General features: G+C 38.4%; 5 protein-coding genes across 5 annotated transcripts; 2 read left to right on the forward strand and 3 right to left on the reverse strand.

Annotated features, from left to right (window-relative positions):
- Window positions 1–4,498: 4,498 nt before the first annotated feature.
- On the reverse strand, window positions 4,499–6,859 carry GCK72_023352 (uncharacterized protein; the record flags this gene model as incomplete). The annotated part of the gene is made up of 8 exons (XM_003106590.2): window positions 4,499–4,715; window positions 4,762–5,220; window positions 5,270–5,623; window positions 5,671–6,093; window positions 6,140–6,323; window positions 6,371–6,438; window positions 6,496–6,677; window positions 6,743–6,859. The coding sequence occupies 8 exons, from the start codon at window positions 6,857–6,859 to the stop codon at window positions 4,499–4,501; spliced, it is 2,004 nt and encodes a 667-aa protein (XP_003106638.2).
- GCK72_023353 (uncharacterized protein) lies at window positions 5,310–8,555 on the forward strand (the record flags this gene model as incomplete). Its single annotated transcript, XM_003106731.2, has 4 exons — window positions 5,310–5,488; window positions 7,970–8,036; window positions 8,247–8,430; window positions 8,515–8,555. The coding sequence occupies 4 exons, from the start codon at window positions 5,310–5,312 to the stop codon at window positions 8,553–8,555; spliced, it is 471 nt and encodes a 156-aa protein (XP_003106779.2).
- Window positions 8,556–9,054: 499 nt separating this feature from the next.
- GCK72_023354 (uncharacterized protein) lies at window positions 9,055–11,465 on the reverse strand (the record flags this gene model as incomplete). The annotated part of the gene is made up of 12 exons (XM_003106643.2): window positions 9,055–9,168; window positions 9,364–9,490; window positions 9,535–9,705; window positions 9,752–9,908; window positions 9,956–10,143; window positions 10,189–10,282; window positions 10,403–10,546; window positions 10,665–10,774; window positions 10,897–10,945; window positions 10,999–11,092; window positions 11,142–11,217; window positions 11,362–11,465. The coding sequence occupies 12 exons, from the start codon at window positions 11,463–11,465 to the stop codon at window positions 9,055–9,057; spliced, it is 1,428 nt and encodes a 475-aa protein (XP_003106691.2).
- Window positions 11,466–12,871: 1,406 nt separating this feature from the next.
- On the forward strand, window positions 12,872–13,853 carry GCK72_023355 (uncharacterized protein; the record flags this gene model as incomplete). The annotated part of the gene is made up of 5 exons (XM_003106659.2): window positions 12,872–13,041; window positions 13,094–13,227; window positions 13,275–13,450; window positions 13,498–13,593; window positions 13,641–13,853. 5 exons carry the CDS (start codon window positions 12,872–12,874, stop codon window positions 13,851–13,853), a joined length of 789 nt encoding a protein of 262 aa, XP_003106707.2.
- A 681-nt stretch (window positions 13,854–14,534) lies between these two features.
- On the reverse strand, window positions 14,535–17,648 carry GCK72_023356 (uncharacterized protein; the record flags this gene model as incomplete). The annotated part of the gene is made up of 9 exons (XM_053735359.1): window positions 14,535–14,873; window positions 14,924–15,083; window positions 15,141–15,319; window positions 15,370–15,601; window positions 15,655–15,942; window positions 15,988–16,310; window positions 16,358–16,985; window positions 17,033–17,179; window positions 17,233–17,648. The coding sequence occupies 9 exons, from the start codon at window positions 17,646–17,648 to the stop codon at window positions 14,535–14,537; spliced, it is 2,712 nt and encodes a 903-aa protein (XP_053578925.1).
- Between the last annotated feature and the right edge of the window lie 829 nt (window positions 17,649–18,477).

Here is an 18,477-nt window from a genome sequence, read left to right on the forward strand (position 1 = left end):
TGTCTGAAACCATTGGAATGATGAAGACGTGGAAAAACAGAAAATGAGACATTTGAAGTTTCAAAAATGACGTCTGGAACATTACAACTTAGGAAATAGAGAAAAAAAGAAGGAGTAGTACATATTGGTATTTGTACAAAAATTCAAGTGTTTTCGATGTATGTTTGGTGAAGAAAAATAATTCTCGAAAAAAAAAGAGAGAAAGTTATTAGAAAGGTTTGCACTATATTAAAACGAGATCAAATCAGAAAAAGGTTTTAGTAGAATATCTCTTTTTGATTTTCACGGGTCTACTTGTTCATGTGATGAACACCCGGGGAGACAAGATTGATGGCTGATTTGGCTAGGAGGAGACACCGACGCCATTTGTTGACTATGGCGTAGGCCCTCAGACCCCTCCAGCCCCCATCGTCAGCGTACTGTATCGATAACTGTTTATTCTCTGCCCTCCACTCCTCTGCCCTCCTTCTTTTCAACACATGACAGATATGTTATTAATAAACTGTACTTCTGGAACTAGATGATAAGAAAAAAAGTTCAATTAGAGGAAGGAGGGGGAGAGTGTTAAAATTCATAATTGTTCAAATTGAGATGACATATCGCGGGAAATCAGGTGAGTGTGGGGGAACGGGGGCAAACAGAGTGGGAGGATATACTTGGGCAAGTTTAGAAGAAGGTCACCTGAGGTTTAGATATTTTAATTCTGAATCAACACCGAAAAATCAAAAGACAGAATTTAAATAAGAAGATTCCGTAATTCTAATAAAAGTGAATTTGAAAGTGAACTTTGAAATAATAATACACGCGGTTCTGTCTGCGTACAATTTCATATTTGACCGCCAGTTATAGACCAAAAGAACAGTTACCTGCGTTTTAAATAATCTAGATGCATTACAAAGTGGAGAAGAGGTGAGTCAGTAGACATCAGTCACGAAGTATCTGGACACCTCTCCCATCTCAATGCTTTTATTTCAAAAAAGTGTGAGAATATGTATATGGTAGACTGTAACTAGATACAAATAGTCTCATTTTCTTACCCCCTTCCCTTCTACACATTCATTCAAAAGAAACACTTTCACTACTGAATCGAGTGAGACATCGGGATTATGTAATCCGCAATGTTTGTTCTTAAGATTTTCGATCTAATTGCGGAAATGGAAGCTGATGGTGAAACTGTAGGAAAAACTGAAGGTAGGAAACAAAGTAGAATAAGGATTAGAAAGTAATATAGTAAACGACACGTAACGTTTTTCTTTTATAGTAGCATGGTACGGTAGAAATATATGTACTCAAGGAGGCGAATGATGCTTGTGCTCATGCGCACGTCATTTACCAGTTTTCAATAACTGAGCTTTCTTTTTCGAGAACAATGCTTTCATGACTCACGGAAACAGGTGTCCAAAATATAGCATAGCTCGTATGGTTTTTGTGCAGCTACCAGTTAGTGAGAAGCCCATGACAGAAAACTTGCAACGATAAGCGGAATGACGTATTGCCCAAAATGTTGATGTTCCATGCTGAATAGGTTTGGAATAAAAATTACCATAAGAAGTAGTGCCCCCTTTTCAAAAATTATGCAGACTCATTCATCAGGAACAGAAAAGAGAAAGTGCAAAGAATGAACGAATTCAAAAGTTGCATTGAATAATATAAATTTTCCTTTCAGTAGGAAAAGAAGTTTGTCTTTTTGGTGTGTCTAGAACAGAATCTGAATCTGAACTCGATTGAACTACCATTTATACCTATACTCCACCATCTTGTGATGATTTGAAACGAGGATGTCATCTTTACATTTTTTGTTCATATTGCTTTCTCATCTCCTCCCACTCGAATACCTTACAAATGCATACATCATTTTGAACTGTTCCGCAATTGTCCAGAATATGCAAACCGCGATATACATAGACCAGACCACCCACCTACGCTGTCTTGAGAAAGGGTGTGGTTCTAATGGACAACGTGTTACTTTTTCTTTCGTTTTTTCAAGATTCTCATCGAAATGATGACGATGATTCAGATTTTCAGATCGTTTTTGTCTGGCGGGTCAGGAGCATAAACATCGCGAACATGTTATCAGCATGCGGTTGATGTTTTAAACTTTGAACTAACAAATGCTCTCGATTCACTTTTTGATTTCATCCGAAATGTGCCCTACCACGCTACACTCACGTTGCCACCGCCCGCATCAGTGTCAATATGTACAGAAGTTTTAGAAGATAGAGTTGTTCGGATTGACTCAGAAATAAAATTGACTTTTACCACACAGTTTTTGGTAGGGCACAACACATTTCTATTTGTCGTAGTATTGTTCAAACCCATTTATAGAGTTTGCTGTATGAAGTTTTGATTTGGAAGTCGAAGATCATGGAAATCGAACAAAAAAATGAAGAAAATAAATAACCGTTACAAGGGAAGTAAAGACACACATAGACAGAAAGTATGTTTTAAGTTTTAATTTTGGCACTGAAAACAAAACTTATATGTATAACATCTGGGATGTTTCAGTTGATGGGGAAGTAGGCTGTTTGGGAACAAATCTTATTTAGATCTTACTTAATTAAAATCTCAGAGTTTCTTAGTATAGCTCAACATATCAATATGATTCTTGATGGATACAGTAGCAAGTGTCTCAAAACTGTGAGAGTGCGAATAGAAAGATTTGGGAACATTTCCCCAAAACTTGAGAATAGGAAAGATTTATAAAGGAAGTTTAGAACTCACTTGGACAAAAAAGTAACTCCTAACAGTATTCACGTTTTAACAAATGAGAATAGGCGGAAGACTGAATTAGGTTTTTGCGGAAATCGCAAAATGGAAAAGCACACACAGAAGCAGTACACGATGGAGCAAGGAATAAAAACGGGAGCAGAACAAAGTCTGTGGTCAGTTTGTGTAAATACATGATGCTGACCAATGAATGAGACGAAAAGACTATGAGGTCAACATCAACAAAAATTGCAAGGAAGTAGTTTTGTCAATGAGTAATCGAAATCACTTCGAGGAAAAAGAGAAAAGTAAGCAACGAAAAGTCTAATAGTTCTTTTCAGAAGGTGAGTTGTTTATGAATTGAGGTCTATATTGAATTGTTGAGGAAAATAGGGAGAAGAGGAAGAAAATTTTGTTGATTTTCTTTATTCATGCGCAAATACGGTAGAATACGACATTAGGAAAAGAAAAAGAATCGGGGACATGTTTATGCTTTTCAATGGATCTACAACCATGTTTATTTGCTGTTAAAGCTTTTCCGTTTGGCCTTGAAATTCAGATAGTAGCACACCATACACAGAAATGCGTAAGTGTATCGTCTCATTTTCTGATCTACTTTCTCCCAACATACAGTACAATTTTACTGATCACAGACAAATGTTTGCCTTCTAGCAGTTGTTGCAACAGAGTATACTTTGGCAGAAGTAAAAAGTACCTAAAACTATTTAGACTCTACTTGGTTTCCAACAATATGGATTTTAGGCGGACAGAAATGTATAAAAGCAGAAAAGGTAATACTCGGTTCCACCTATAGTACTATTTTCTGCATGATTCACAATTCGGTATAAAGAAAAAAAAATTTTGTTTGGACCTGAAAAATAGGTGTTGTTTGAATTGCGGAATATGTAGTGGACGCAGAACACAATACTAACAACTCAGAAGAAAAACTGGCGTGTTTTTTTCTAAAAAGGTCAATCGTGCCAACCTGTAATTCCTTTTAATACGCTACACATGGTCAAATCAAGATTATTGTTTTATTTGTTGGCAGAACGCCAGAGAGAAAAATTTCTAAGAATACTTGAACCACCCACCCAACATAGCCAAAAATTTTTGCTTGATGTTCATTTCAAGTTATCAAGCAAGTAATCTGAGTTAGTAATGTTTTCAAAACTTTGACCATCTTTATGTTCCCATGCTGGAAACAGGAAAAATACATGAAATTTTATGTTAGAATTAGAGTATAAGCGAAAAGACAACAAACCACGAGTATTAAAAAAAGATACTGCCACCTTCACAACTCCAACGTAAAATGAACGTGATACCAAAACAATAGGCATTTTCATCATCCTTGGAGTGCATCGTATCATTTGACTGCGGCCTTATTAATCCGTCAGTGTTTTGTTTTTTCTTCTTCAGAATTATCACTTTCAAGTGTGGGAATACGTTTTTCTCAGTTTCATTCGTAAATTGAAACTTCCGTTCTCTTATATTTTTTTCTTTTTGCTGTTTACTACGAGTTAGTCGCAGTAAAACAGTAGTATGTGATACATTCTTGCACCTAACACCGTATTCCTGTTCTGGACAGCAAAATTATTTTTTCTTGAGACTGCTTCATCTAAGATACTGTAAAATCTGTAGCTAATTTTTCATAATTGATGTTCAGATCTGACAGTGTTCTATTTTTTGAAATTACGTGTTAGTTTTTTTGAACTTTTTAAAACTTCCAACTGCTATATTTAATATTTATTTGATTCAACCTTTACATTTTTCAAAAAAAGATTATAACGTGTATTTACAACTTCGAACGAGCATCTTTCATCATTGGACCAAGATACTTTGTGTGTGATGGTAATACTTCGGCCTTGTTGAGTTGACTGTTTTGAGCCCATTCGAGAAGTGCTGGATACACATTTCCATCACGTCTTCCTAGAACTGACTTCAACTCCTTGTCGTCGTAATCCCAACTGTCCACCAGACTAACTGCATTTGGACGGATCTTAGCCAAGCATCTGAAAATTAATTTCAGTGTCCTCGCATTATCTAAGTTTATCATACTCATAAATTCCCTCTTTGATCTCATTCATCTGATTAGATGTCATGTATCCGTCCTCCAAAAATGCTCCAATTGAAGAAGTGATAATATCATAAGCATAGAGTCTCGCAACATCTACCAGAACAAATTTCAGGTCTTGTGGAGCCAATGAGACCTTATGCAAGAAATTCTTGACAAGGTAAACACGGACATGCCATCTAGAAGCCTTAGCGAGTTCCACTGAAACTGAATTCCAAGCATCTTCTGGATTCAAATGTTGTTGTGCTTTCTTCAAACGATCATAGGCACGGAAGACTTGTTTTCTGGCAGCATGTTCCAAGTCTTCAACAAGTTGAGCATCAGTATAATGGTGATGAGTGGTCAGTCGAGAAGATTTCGCTCCAGTTCTACCAATATACGCTCCAATATCAGCTAATTTAGCAGTTCCTTTTCTAACTTCTTCAGCAGCACGCATAAGGAATCTGTAAATTTAACTGCTTGAAAAAAAAAACAATTTCTCATATTTCTTACCTTGCAACTTGAAGAAGCATAACAAGATTCTCTCCTTCATATGTACAACCTCCGACAGCATATCCGTAAATTTCTGGAAAACCAGAAGCTTGGGAATATCCATGACCACCACAAGCCAATCTGCACTGCTCAATTCCTTGAGCAGTATCCCAAGAGACCACAGACTTCAGTCCAGACGACAAAACGTGAAGCTCAGCAAGAAGTTCAGTATTTCCATGAGTTAGTTGCTCCGTGACAGTCATGTACAAATCACGGATTTCAGTAGCTGCAGCCATGAATGCGAATGCACGAGCCAATTGTGGGAAGACACGGAATTGTTGAGTTTGATAGTCCAGGATTTGGACTTCTCCTTTTCTAAAAGCATACAACTTTAATATAAAGACTTATTCAATGTTATTTACCCTGGAGTAATCTCTCCTTGCCTTCTAACCGATGCATATCTTGTGGCAATAGTCGCAGCAGCAGCAAGTTGGGTAGATTGATCCTTGATCATGATGGAACGGACAAACACCATTGTTCCATATCCAAGCTTGGAATGAGCTGGGGCCACATAAGTACCATCTGGCTTCACTTTGGCATATCTCATGAGAAGATGCTTTCTTGGAATTCTGACTTTGTCAAACAACAAGAACCCATTATCATTTCCATTAATTCCAAGTTTTGGCCCGATGTCTCCCAAACGAATCCCCTTCAATGGAAGATGGGTATCATCTTCACGAAGCTGTACAATAAACGGATGCGGTCCTTTGCATTCTCCTTTTGTGTAAAGTTGTGCGACGACCACAGCGTAGTTAGACGACTTTCCCAAGCCACCTGGCCACCATCTTAAACAAAACTACACTAGTCTCTTATCAATTTCAATACTCTTACTTTGCGGCGGTGATTGTTGGAGAATTCAAAACAAACTCCTCTGTAGCCGGATCATAAGTGGCAGTGGTCTCAAGTTTTGACAGATTGGTACCATGTCCTAATTCAGTTTGGGCATAAGTTCCCACAACTGCACGTGAAATCGCTTTGGTCAGCCATTCGTCCAGTTGCTCATCATCAGTTTGTCCTAGACAATTGAAAAGAAAACGTATTGGCAAAAGAATGAGGTCTCACCTTGCAGAGTTGGAATAAACATGACGTAGTGAAGAGACATAGCGTGTAAATCACGTCCCATTGTCAATCTGAAAACAAAAGTTAAAATTATTTACGAATTTCAGAGGAGGTTCTTGAAAACTCACGCTTGATAATACATTCCTTCTCCAAAAAAGTCAGATCCATCAATCTGGTCGGTGTTATCCGTCATTGCTACAACTTTCCGAGCATTATTGAGAATTCGTTCTTCACGAGACAAGAACTCGATTGGCACTGGATCTTTGAAGTCATCAACTGATTTCACAAACTCCAAGATTTCACGACGACGCTATAACGGAAAATTATTTTTGATCGAAAGATAAATGAATTAGGAAAATTTCAAAATAATCTCACTTTCAAAACATCAGTTCCTCCATGAATCCACGCAGATAGTCTCTCTGTATCAAACGTTCCTTTCTTACGCTCATTCGTAATATCCACATTGTCACCTTCTTGTATCCAACGACTCATTATAGAATCTGAAAAAATTAAGGTTATATAAAACGAAAAGAAAAAATACGATACATAAACTATTTTCAAAAATAAACCTAAACAAAAACTTTCGAAATGTGAAGGATTGAATACTGAAAAGTGCTAATAAATAGTGTTTGAAGAATTTTGACTACATTAGACGGTACGTGTTAACCAAGGAAAATGATAACAACAAGCGGAGGGGGAGAACTGAAGTGATAGCATTTGATAGTTGGACTACACTACGATTCAACATATATGAACTGTCTTAACAAGCATATCAGAAAACTATGGTGTGCGGTATGTAGTATACTTTGCTGCAAAACGAATCACATATATTCAAAAAGTATGTAGGATTTCCGGAAAAACAAATCATTTTCACAAACGTGAACGTGACTATGTAGTCGTTTGACATTTTTGTTGTACGTTATCACTAGAAGACGTAGGAAAAACAGAAGACGCAGAGAAATCGAATGATTAAACTGGATTTGACTACAGTGGAGGCATTGATTATGCAATTTGGGCATCTGGAATAGAAAAATTGACATTTGGGTACCTGTAAATACTACTAAATTCAGTGTTATTTTTAGAAAGCATTGATTTGGGTAGAGTGAAAAATTGTACCGGTGTGATGTTCCAGATATTTTTGAAAAAACATGCTTTGTGTTGATAGGACATAGAGTATGGATCTTGCTGCGGACTAAATAATTACTTTTTTCAATTGTTCTTAGTTCTCAGATTTTTCTGTCAACGCAGTTTCTTCAATGTTTTTAGATTGCATAGATGTTGAAAAGTTGACATTTTACAACATTCTTTTTTCGTCTTTGATACAAACGCTTTTCCAAATAACTACTTCCTTCCCATTCCATTCACCGGTTTTCATCGCAACTAAACCTAATCTCCTCACTACAGTTATCTAACTTTCTCATCTCTTCCACTTCCTCGTTCGGTCACCGAAAAAACATCATATGTGTTTGACTTTCTCTGTTTATCCATCCTTTTTTTCTGCGTCTCTACATCTACGTCCTTCTCTAATGCAACATCTCTTCATTCACTCTTCTATCTTTCGCTTTCGGAGAATTGGGCGTTGTCCGGCAAGCGTATTTGCAGTTCGACGCACATCGACGCCCCGCTTCGTCGTTTACCGTATGCTTGTCTGTCGGGGTGTGATGCGTCGGTCGGTTCCACAGCTGCATCGCATCGCGTGGCCTCTGTTCGCCCTACATTCATTGTTTCTCCCTCCCATTCTATCTTCTCGACGCGACCTGACCGCCGCTCAGCTCTTTTCTCTTTTCTCTATTGAACTTTTCACTTTGTGCACGTTGTTATCACGTTCCGCGTGTCTCTTCATTTTCAAAGATTCTTTCTAAACATTATTTTCTTTCAGAACCAACTACTCCACAAACTTCTCAACATGGCCCCAAAGCAACGTATGGCTCTTGCTAACAAGCAATTCTCTAAGAATGTGAACAACCGTGGAAACGTCGCCAAGAGTTTGAAGCCAGCCGAGGACAAGTACCCAGCCGCCCCATGGCTCATCGGACTCTTCGTCTTTGTTGTCTGCGGATCTGGTTAGTGTTTTTTTTTAGTTCTGATCGTTAGCTTAGATAGTACTCATAATGTAGTTTCTAGTCAAAAACCGTGTGTCTTTTCAGCTGTCTTCGAGATCATCCGTTACGTCAAGATGGGATGGTAATTTGTCAAAATGCCGCCGAAAGGAACGTCTTCTTCCTTCCAATCTAATTTTATGTGATACTGGTCTTCCTCCCCTTGATTTATTGTAGAATGTCTTCGGACCCACACCGAACAAAAACTTGTCACCTCTCGCATCATCTTTTCTTTTATAAATTGTGATATACACCTCGCTAGTGCGATTCAGTAGTTCTCCCATTCATTTCTGTCCCTTCAAACGCATTTGTCAAAATAAAAAACCGAAACCCACACATGTTCATGAAATAAACGCATTTATTTGGTGTCATAGACCCGTTGACGGGAGAAAAACAGAAAGAAAAACATGTTTGATCATTTCGTTGTGTGAAATATTTGGGAAGAAAGGCAAAAAGGCAGGAGGGAGACAAATCGAATCGCTAAGCGAACAAAACTGAGAAAGAGTGAGGATAAAAAAAGAAAAACTAGACGCCAATGAACCAAGACAGCTGCTAAGAAACCATTAAAGAGCTCGTGGACTCTTTCAATCACCAACTCGGTTGATACTTCGCGAAGGTAGTGTTGGGCATCAATCGGCACCAACTCAAATCCAAATCATTCATAACGTACGTCATTGGGATGAACATAACTGTCGTTGACACCTAAAACAGGACAATTTTACCACATTGTTGCAGATTGATAAGACGACACAGATTGTCATGTGCCAATTAAAAAAGGGTTGCTCTTTTTCAATGTGTCATTTTTGCACTTTGCTTAGTATCAAGATGTCTATCTAAATATCTCGAGAGATGGACAGATTGGAAGAAGACACATCGAACCTGTCAAAAAGGACTTACCACGCCAAGAATCATTGCCCAGAAGACAAAACGAGTGAAACCAAGTCGACAACATAGTTGCCATTGCAAGCAATAAGCGTAGGTGACATTCATCCAGAACATAGCAATATCGAGAAAGGCAGTACATCTGAAAGTTGTTTTGTGAACAGTAAGACAGGCTTTTGAGTCTACCGGAACAAAATTATGAGCTCATAGTTGTCATAAGCGTGCTGGCCTGGTTTCAGATACTTGAATGATGCTGGGATGAAGGTTTTCCTGATTGTGCCAATGAGCATTGCAAACGACGACATCATTCGAAGAAGTTGAAGTAAGAGCTCAATTGCGTCGGTCACCTTCTTACGACTAAAAAATCTTTTTCAGTATTCTGCTTTCAAAATAAAAAACTAACTCTCTTTCCTTTGCTGCATCTGCCTTCATCGCCATCCTCAGTTCGTGTCGAATACGGTGTCGAAGAGCTTTTCTATCGCGTTTTTCTTGTGATTCTTGTTTTGATTTGTCATGACAATCATAGCGATTTGAGTAGTCAGGTCGCAGTATTTCTATCTCTGAAATAGAGATTCAGTTCATAAAAAGGGGTTCCAAATCAAATTACCATTTGGTCGACTGGTGTTTGTAGAGGAATTCGAATTTGTTCTATTGAACTTGATTCTGTCGTAGAATCGTCCGATTGCAGATGTCGAGTTGGTACCATCTTTGTTATTCACCTCCTTGCTCATGTCCTTATTGGTAGATGCTTTGGATTGAACAGATGGTGTGGAACTTTCTTGCCGTGGTAGAAATCTTAAAGATACACTTGAAAAACAAGTTCCTTTCAAAAAAACTCACTTCATCACCGAATTTGGTACGTATGATTTCCATTTCGGCTGCTCTGATGTTGGGCTATCCTTTTTCTCGGATGTTGGGCTCTCTTTTGGTGATTCTGAAATATTCCAATTGATATTAGCGTATTTTGAACTCAACCGCTGATTAAATACCCCAAAACAAGAAAGATAGATTAGCACAGGTACAGAAAAATGCATAGAAGTCTCATATCACCAACCGTCTTCTGCTACAGCGTCAGTGACCACTTCAATCACTTCATCGTCATCCTCTTCTGGCTCTTCGAACTTTGGACGAGATGGTCTCGGTGGGCGGAGCGGTGTTGTTTCCGTGGCGTTGTGCTCGTCGTTCTCATCGGCATCGTCTGAAAGATAGAGAAGACCGAAACTGATAGAAGAAAAAATATTGGAAAATTGGACATATAATCATGCTCCCAAAGAAAAATGAAGATAATTGTTTCCCGAGTTTCAAAAAAAACTAACCTTCTTCAACCTCAGCAATCTGTACGACTGGAGTTGGTATGGCCTTTGCTGATCTTTCCGGATTGATGGTTCTCAAAGGGATTGGAGCTTCCGGATCCACATTTGCCGCACTGAAACAGGACTATTGTCAAACTTGTCTGAAATTCCTTTCCGCTTCAATTTCCTGCTGATAAAACAAGGACACACGAAGCTTTATTTGACACTGATAACACATTTCGCAGTTTCTACTCACCTTCTACTCGTTGTTGGTTCGTTTTTCTCGTCTTCATCACTATTGGAGTCTGAAACGAAGTTACTCTATTTTAGTTTCTAGTCTATTCTTTTTTCTGCTTACCCAACTCAATAACTCCTTTCTTTTCTTTCCGTGACATCAACCGTTTTGTAAAGTGGGCCGACCTATTACTGGTGTAGAGAGCATAGTAGAGTTGCTGAAACTCAGAATTTCAATTCAAGTAGAAGTTTTGATGTTTGCAATACCTTGAAAGTATAGTCTGGATATTTGGTGAGCTTTTTGATGATCAAGTTTGACCATACAATCAGGTAGTTCTCCGGCCTAAAATCACGTGATATTAATGGGTCGATTGTTCGAAAGTGGTTCTATTTCTTTCATCAGAAAAATCATTTTTCAATTTTTCTAATATCTCAGTCAGAACTGAGATTTTGGGTTTTGTTCTGTTTTTATTGCCGTTTTCCTCACCTGAGTTGTGGGAAGCAACTGCAGAGGATCAAATGCATCCAAAACCACAACAAATCATAACTCTTCCATAGCGTAAAGTACACGCAGTTGGTGTAGATTGACATGCACCTATGAATCATTGATAAGCTTATCATTTCAAATTTAATCTCACCAATTGAAGTGCGCTAGACATGCCAAAGTGAACCGGTAGCTGAACCAAAACAGGAAACAGTACCATTTTGTTTCCATCGCATAAGGAACTCTGAAAATAACAGTATCGATGTGAAAATTGGTTGAAAGAATGAAAATAGTAAGAGTGAGAAAAAGACCAATCTCTGAACATTGGAGTAAAAAATTTTCAAGTGTCAACAAGATAGGAATGAGTCATCGTTTTTGTTTTGTTTTTTGAAATATCAAAATCCAAAAACTCAAAATTCAACTGAAAAGAAACAAGAAGATATCCGGAAATCCTCATGTAGACTTTGCATTTTGCGTTGTAAACTGATCAATCACCTCAACTATCATCACGTGTTTTCCAGTGGGGTACGTACTTTATCGCTCTCGTTTTCTCTCTCATCTCAAAAGTCATTTGTATCAGTGCCCATCTTATCTATTCTTGCATTCCTTTAGTAGTTTATATATGTATTTTGCAAACTTTTTATACTGAAGCTTATGTTAGAAACGTTGATAATTCAAAAACTAGGAAAATTCGACAAAAGTAACGTTTTCATATTTGTGATCGAATAGTATCAATCAGTTGTCAAAACGAATACATCAATCACTACTCTCAGTGTATCTATTGGAATGTTCCCTAAGAAAATTACGTAACGGAAAGTTAGGTGAACCGTTAACTATTAGAAACCGGTTTCTAATTTAAACGAGCACAAAAATGTTTTTGAAAATCCACAATCTGGAAAAATAACATACAATTGTTTGTTCCTTCAACATTTTTATTGAATAATCGAAAAAGATTTGTTTTCCGTGTTCATTGAGAAAAATAGTGTGCGCAGATATAAGGGAAGGTTTAATCTAAACGACCCTCCGTCATCCCGCCCGAGCATTGTTTAGCCAACACGCAAAAACTCTTTCAGACGTTTTTGGTCCGTTCGCTCGGTCATTTCTCATTTTGTTTTGCCTTGCGTTCTTGGGCATTTTTTCCTCTATTTTGTTTGTTAAGATTTTTTCGCCCAGTTTTGTTCTACGGTGTAGAATTTCTCTCAGAAAAACGGTTGAAAAACCTAGGCCATCTTTAGTGTCGATTTACGGGCCAGTCACATTTTCAATGTGAGAGATGTTGAAGAAAACTATCTGAAAGGAATTATTATAGTAGAAAAAGACATAAAATTAAAAAAAAACACTTTGAATAGCGCATGAAGGTACGTTAAAGGGCAAATGAAAACGTTTATGTACAAGTGTCAAAATCGATATATTAGGCCTCTTAACATCATTTTCTTTGAAAATACCCTCTTTTACATGTCAATTTATGAAGAATTAATATATCTCTAACAAAAAATATGTTTTTGCAGGTATCATGACTATAACAGCCATTATATTCATCGTCGCCGCCCTTATACTGCTCGCGCAGGTTCCCGTCATCGGATTCTACATTCGTGCCGTCTACTATGGATTGTGTCTGATGATTGGAGGATTGGCCGGTGGAATCGCTTCTATTCCATTTGGAAAATCTACCAATAACCACTTGTGAGTTTTTGTAATGAAGTATAAAACCTGAGAAGCCACCCTTATTTTCCAGTCGTATGTTCAAAATCTTTCAAGCGATGACATGGCCGATGGGCATCAAGTTTGAGATCCGAAACAGTGAAATTCTGAACGATGAGAAGCCATACATCATCATCGCCAATCATCAGAGTGCATTGGACGTTCTTGGTAAGTATTTTTACCAAAATCTTCTTAACTAAGTGATTTTTTTGCAGGAATGTCATACGCTTGGCCAGTCAACTGCATCGTCATGCTGAAATCAAGTCTGAGATACTTTCCCGGCTTCAACCTGTGTGCTTATCTCTGTGAATCCGTCTACATTAATCGATTCAGCAAGGAAAAGGCTCACAAGACTGTTGACAGCACACTCGCCGAGATTGTTGAGAAGAAGGTAAGAGTTTTGTGGTTTATCTACAAAAATAACTTTTTAATTTCCAGAGAAAAGTGTGGATCTACCCAGAGGGAACTCGTAACCCGGAATCCACTCTGCTTCCATTCAAAAAGGGTGCCTTCATTCTTGCTAAACAAGCCAAGGTACTTATTCACATTACGTAATTATTTGCTAATTTTTTTATTTTCAGATCCCAATTGTCCCTTGCGTCTTCTCCACACACAAGTACTTCTACAATCAGTCTGAGTTGAAACTGACTGGCGGACGATGCATCATCGATATTCTCCCCGAAGTGGACAGCGCCAAATTCGAAACCGTCGACGAGCTCTCCGCACACTGCCGTCAAATCATGCAGGCTCATCGTGAAAAACTCGACAACGAGGCCGCTAACTTGAACCGTTAATAGGCGAATTCCGTTTTAGAACCCAATTGTTAATTCTTGCCGCTAGCTTTTGTTTTATAGTTTTGTTTCCCGAGTACCTTTGATTATTTGACAGTTTTGCATTCCCATCACATCCAGTTCTCTGTGCCAAAATGTTTCGCCACTATTTTATGTCCTTTATTGCGAAATAAAGCAATGTTTAATTATTTTTTAGAAACTGTTTACCTGAATCTGCAATTGACAAACCAAATGCATCTAGAGAAACTTTAATAGCCCAAAAAATGTGTATTTATTGGTGAGTCAAAGATTTGTAGCGCCTTGTTTTCATCATCTTTCCTGCAACTCGCTTCGCAAATTTGTACCTTATCTAAATGATATTATTTTAAATAAGACTGGAGAAAATTCGATTTTGATAAATCAAACTGCATAGTTGTTATTGATATCATAACATTAAACCAGATCAGCGGTAACAAGTAAAAAGTCAAGAGATCATAGAGAGATCTTAAAAACAATAGAACCCAGTAAACACCAGGATGTAACAATCATATAACATGCTAATATGTGCAAAGGGATTTGAATTTGGCTAGAAATGTAAATATTACGGGAATTACAAATACGGTGACAAAAGTATGTATACGGGGCCGAGAACTTGATCAAAATTAATTATAAAACTTAGAAAACATAGAACACTTTGAACAATTTTTAGACCGACGAGGTGTTTGGACCATTTGAAGAATGTGGATCTTTTTGTGAAGGTGCCAGTTTAATCTTCTTTCGTTCGACAAAACGGTGTTCCTCCGACAACCTTATTTTTGGTTCCACCACTTCCACGTTCCGGTATGTGGATCGAATTTTCCATAGTTTAGTTTCTGGATTGTAGCGAGCTAAGGTGGAAAGTATTTCCTTGAAGAAGTACAGCTGGGTGGGATTTGAACGATCGGCTTCAATTACGAACATGCGATGGATGGCATCTTCACGAGCTTCCGGAACACCATTTAAGTAGACTAACATTTTCTTCGCGAGAACTACAAGCCGGTCAAGCTGAAACAAAACAGTTATTGGTTAGAAGTGGTGTGAGAGTCAATACCAACCTCTCTTTGGTCATCATTAGCACGGAATTGGGAATGGACAGTTTCCCAGTACGAATCCAGTTGTTCTTTTTCCACAAAGTAGTCACTTTTGATTGGATTTTTGGAACACCGAAGTTGTTTGTGGAACTCTTGCTTCCAAGTGTGTGCAAGACGACCTTCCCTGAAAATGAATCGTGTTAAAGAAGAAATTTGAAGTGAATAAAAATGTATTACTCACGTGTGGAGTAAGCTCCCAACTGCGTCATCCACCGCTTTTCGCATCTTTTGTTTCTCGATTCGATTCATTGTGGCCGAGTTTTGAACTGTGATTGAATGCTCTCGCATTGCCACCAATTTCTTATCGTCAAAAAGAGACAACAGCAGTTGCTTATCTTCAAATCCCTCCAACTTGTTTTTCTGTAAAAGTGATACGTTTATTATGCTTATTAAAAACTATTAATTTATACCATTTTCTTCTTAGCAATCTTTCTTTCTGCCTTTCGCTCTTTTTTGTTTTCGCTGTTCCTCCTCAGTGAACTATCTGGAGCAATTTCTCCTGACATGTAAACACCAATTTCTGATCCATCAAGTCCTTTTGGTTTCAATCGGAACAGATCGTGTAACGTGTTGTTCGGAATAACATGCTCAACGTCGGCATTGTGAAGGAGTTGGGCGGCAAGCATCTCTTTCTGGACTTGCCTGAAAAAAGGAATCCTTTCAGTTTCTAACAAATCATGCATATAAGAACTCACTTGAAAAATTTTCGGTCCTCCAAAGTGCCATTTGAAATAAGTCGCACAATAGACACGTCATTTTCTTGACCCATACGATAGATTCTGTTTTTCGCTTGATTATCTGCTTGTGGGTTCCAATCCGGATCGAAGATGATAACCTTGTTGGCACATGTCAGGTTGAGTCCAAGGCCACCGGCACGTGTAGTCATCAGAAAGACTTTGATGTCAGGGTCTTCTTCAAATTTCTTGATTATTTTCGGACGAGCAGCCGCGGTGGTGGACCCAGTAAGGGATGCATGACGAATTCTGGAATTTTTCGTCATTCGTCGAAAGTAAGTAACCAATTGCTACCTATTCTGATCTAAAAAGTACTCCATCATTGAGACAACCTTGCGTCGTTGAGTGAAAAAGATGACTCGATTCTTTGGATCCTTGAACCATTCGTCGAATAACTTGAAAGTCATTGCAACTTTTCCACTGTGTTTGATCTCCCCGAACTTGGAGCTACCAGGAATTGCACCTCTGTAGAGGCCCGGATGATTGCAAATATCACCAATCTTGTTGAACCCAATGAATGGCTTCAGACGTCTCTCAAGAATTTCAGCCACTTCTCTCGAATTTCCGTATTCTTCATAAAGACGACGTTGTCTGTGAGATAACTCGCAGCTGAGTACCTGGAAAACAGAAACTGGAAAATAAAAATTTAATTAGTACCACTCACAAGCTCATTCTTCTCGGGCAAGTTGAGGATATCCTTGTGGTCCACTTGGAGACGTCTGAGAATGAGTGGTTTCACAGCTCTGTGGAGAGCAACAAGACATTCATAGGCTTTAGCTGCAGCCTGTGGTGAACACTTCAAATTGGCTCCTGCGTTGATGATATGGGTAAAGTTACGATGAAACGTTGACGAGTCCGACAATCTTCCCGGGTGTACGAAGTCGACAAGTTTCCAAAACTCGGCAAGTCGATTTTGAAATGGAGTTCCAGTGAGGATAAACCTCTGTGTAGTCATCAGTTGACGCATAGCCTTCGAACACTTTGTATCCTCATTCCGAATGTGATGACCTTCGTCCAGAATCACAACTTGCCAGAACTGTTTTACTAGAGGTTTTTGTAAGCGAGTGAAGAGGGAGTAGGTGGTCAGCACAACTGCCCCATGTGGAAACTCTTGGTCCCGTCTTTTCAACTTCTCAAACACATCGCTTTCGTAATTCTCATTCCGACCCGTTGAGCTATGTTTATGGAGAAGGAATACACGGACTTTTGGAAACCATTCATTGAGAACTTCGATCCATTGAGATAGAATAGAGACGTTGCACACAATAAGAGCTGTATCGAGGCCTGTACATCTGTAAACAGTTGTTGTTGATCGGAATAATTTGTATTAAATTCTTACTTGTAATGAACTCGATTAGTTTCAGCAATAGATCGAAGATATACAACCGCTTGAATTGTCTTTCCAAGTCCCATTTCGTCCGCCAGAATACCTCCACTCCGGTGATCAGTCTTCTTCTGGAGCCAAATAACGCCTTCTTTTTGGAAGCTAAAACACAATTGTGTTCACATGCACGAAAAAATAATTTTCTTAAAACTTACTCATGGAGTCGGTTCCACACTGATTTGTCAACTTTCCAGGGCTCTTCCGAGTCGCCAAACTCTTCCGACGTTACCATTCTGGTGATTATATATTCCGGGTTGAGATTGAGAATATCCAATTGCGCCATTCTTTTTTGGAATTTCCCGGAATCATTGTCATCGCAAAGACCTCCGAATTCCCGTCGTTTTTTTGATCCGGAGCTGCTCTCCGGTGTGGAATCTCGTTCGGAACTAGACGAAGTGGTTGATCTTCTATTGATCGATGCGCTAATCGTGTCCATGTCATCATCACTGAGCTCGATAAACTCTGGATTCTCATATTCATCATCTGTAGGTTCGTATTCCTTGTCGTCCCTCTCCAGTTCGTCATCGTCGTCATCGGAGTCATCTAGAGTGATCACATCGGGTTCGGTCATTTTTCCTGTAAATATAAAAATTGTAATGACCAACGAGAAATAAAATTAAAAAGACTTCCCACATAATGAAATTTAACGAAACAAGCTAGATGGACTATTTAATTAAACGGCACGTTAGAAATCAATAAATTGAACGTCGTTTGCGGGGAAAAGGGTCAACGGAGAGGAGACTGGGGGGGGGGGGGGGGGGGTCACCCAGAACAGAACAAATAAAATAATGTGAACAGATCTTCCGAGTTTTTGAACGAGAATTAAGAATTTCGGCATGTAAAACAATATTTATTTGATCAAAACTGTTAGAAAATACATGATTTCACAAGAAAACGCAACAAAAATACGAAAAAAAGCGAGAAAAATGGTTGCTTCCCATTTGCAGTGCAAACACGCTCTACTGCACAACTAACAAGAGAAGGAGAGGGGCGTGTCTTTAAAAACTTTTTACTGCTTATTTAATAGAGTAATAATCGAAAATTTTCAGGTTTCAGGTGAGATTCATATTAAATCGTCTATTTACCACGTGAATTTAATTCAAAAAAACCTGTCGAGATGGAGAGTTACGGTGAAGAATCTGTGGTTATAGAATCTCTGTCACTTTTCACGCTTTTCATACTAGATTTTTAAATTTCGAGAACAATTGTTCTTAATTTCCACATAAACCGTTTTTTTAAATTCTGAGTAATTGACTTCCATTATCTGACATGTACAACCAATTCAGTTGTTTCAACGTTGTTTCGTCTGACCCTCCTACTTTGTCTCATTCCTCACCGCCTTCACACTATTTTTAAATGTCTTCAAAAAGATATTTGGCACTTCTTTTCACTCTCCTCCG

This window comes from Caenorhabditis remanei, chromosome X (genome assembly GCF_010183535.1).
Source record: "Caenorhabditis remanei strain PX506 chromosome X, whole genome shotgun sequence".
In the NCBI taxonomy this organism is placed as follows: Eukaryota; Metazoa; Nematoda; class Chromadorea; order Rhabditida; family Rhabditidae; genus Caenorhabditis; species Caenorhabditis remanei.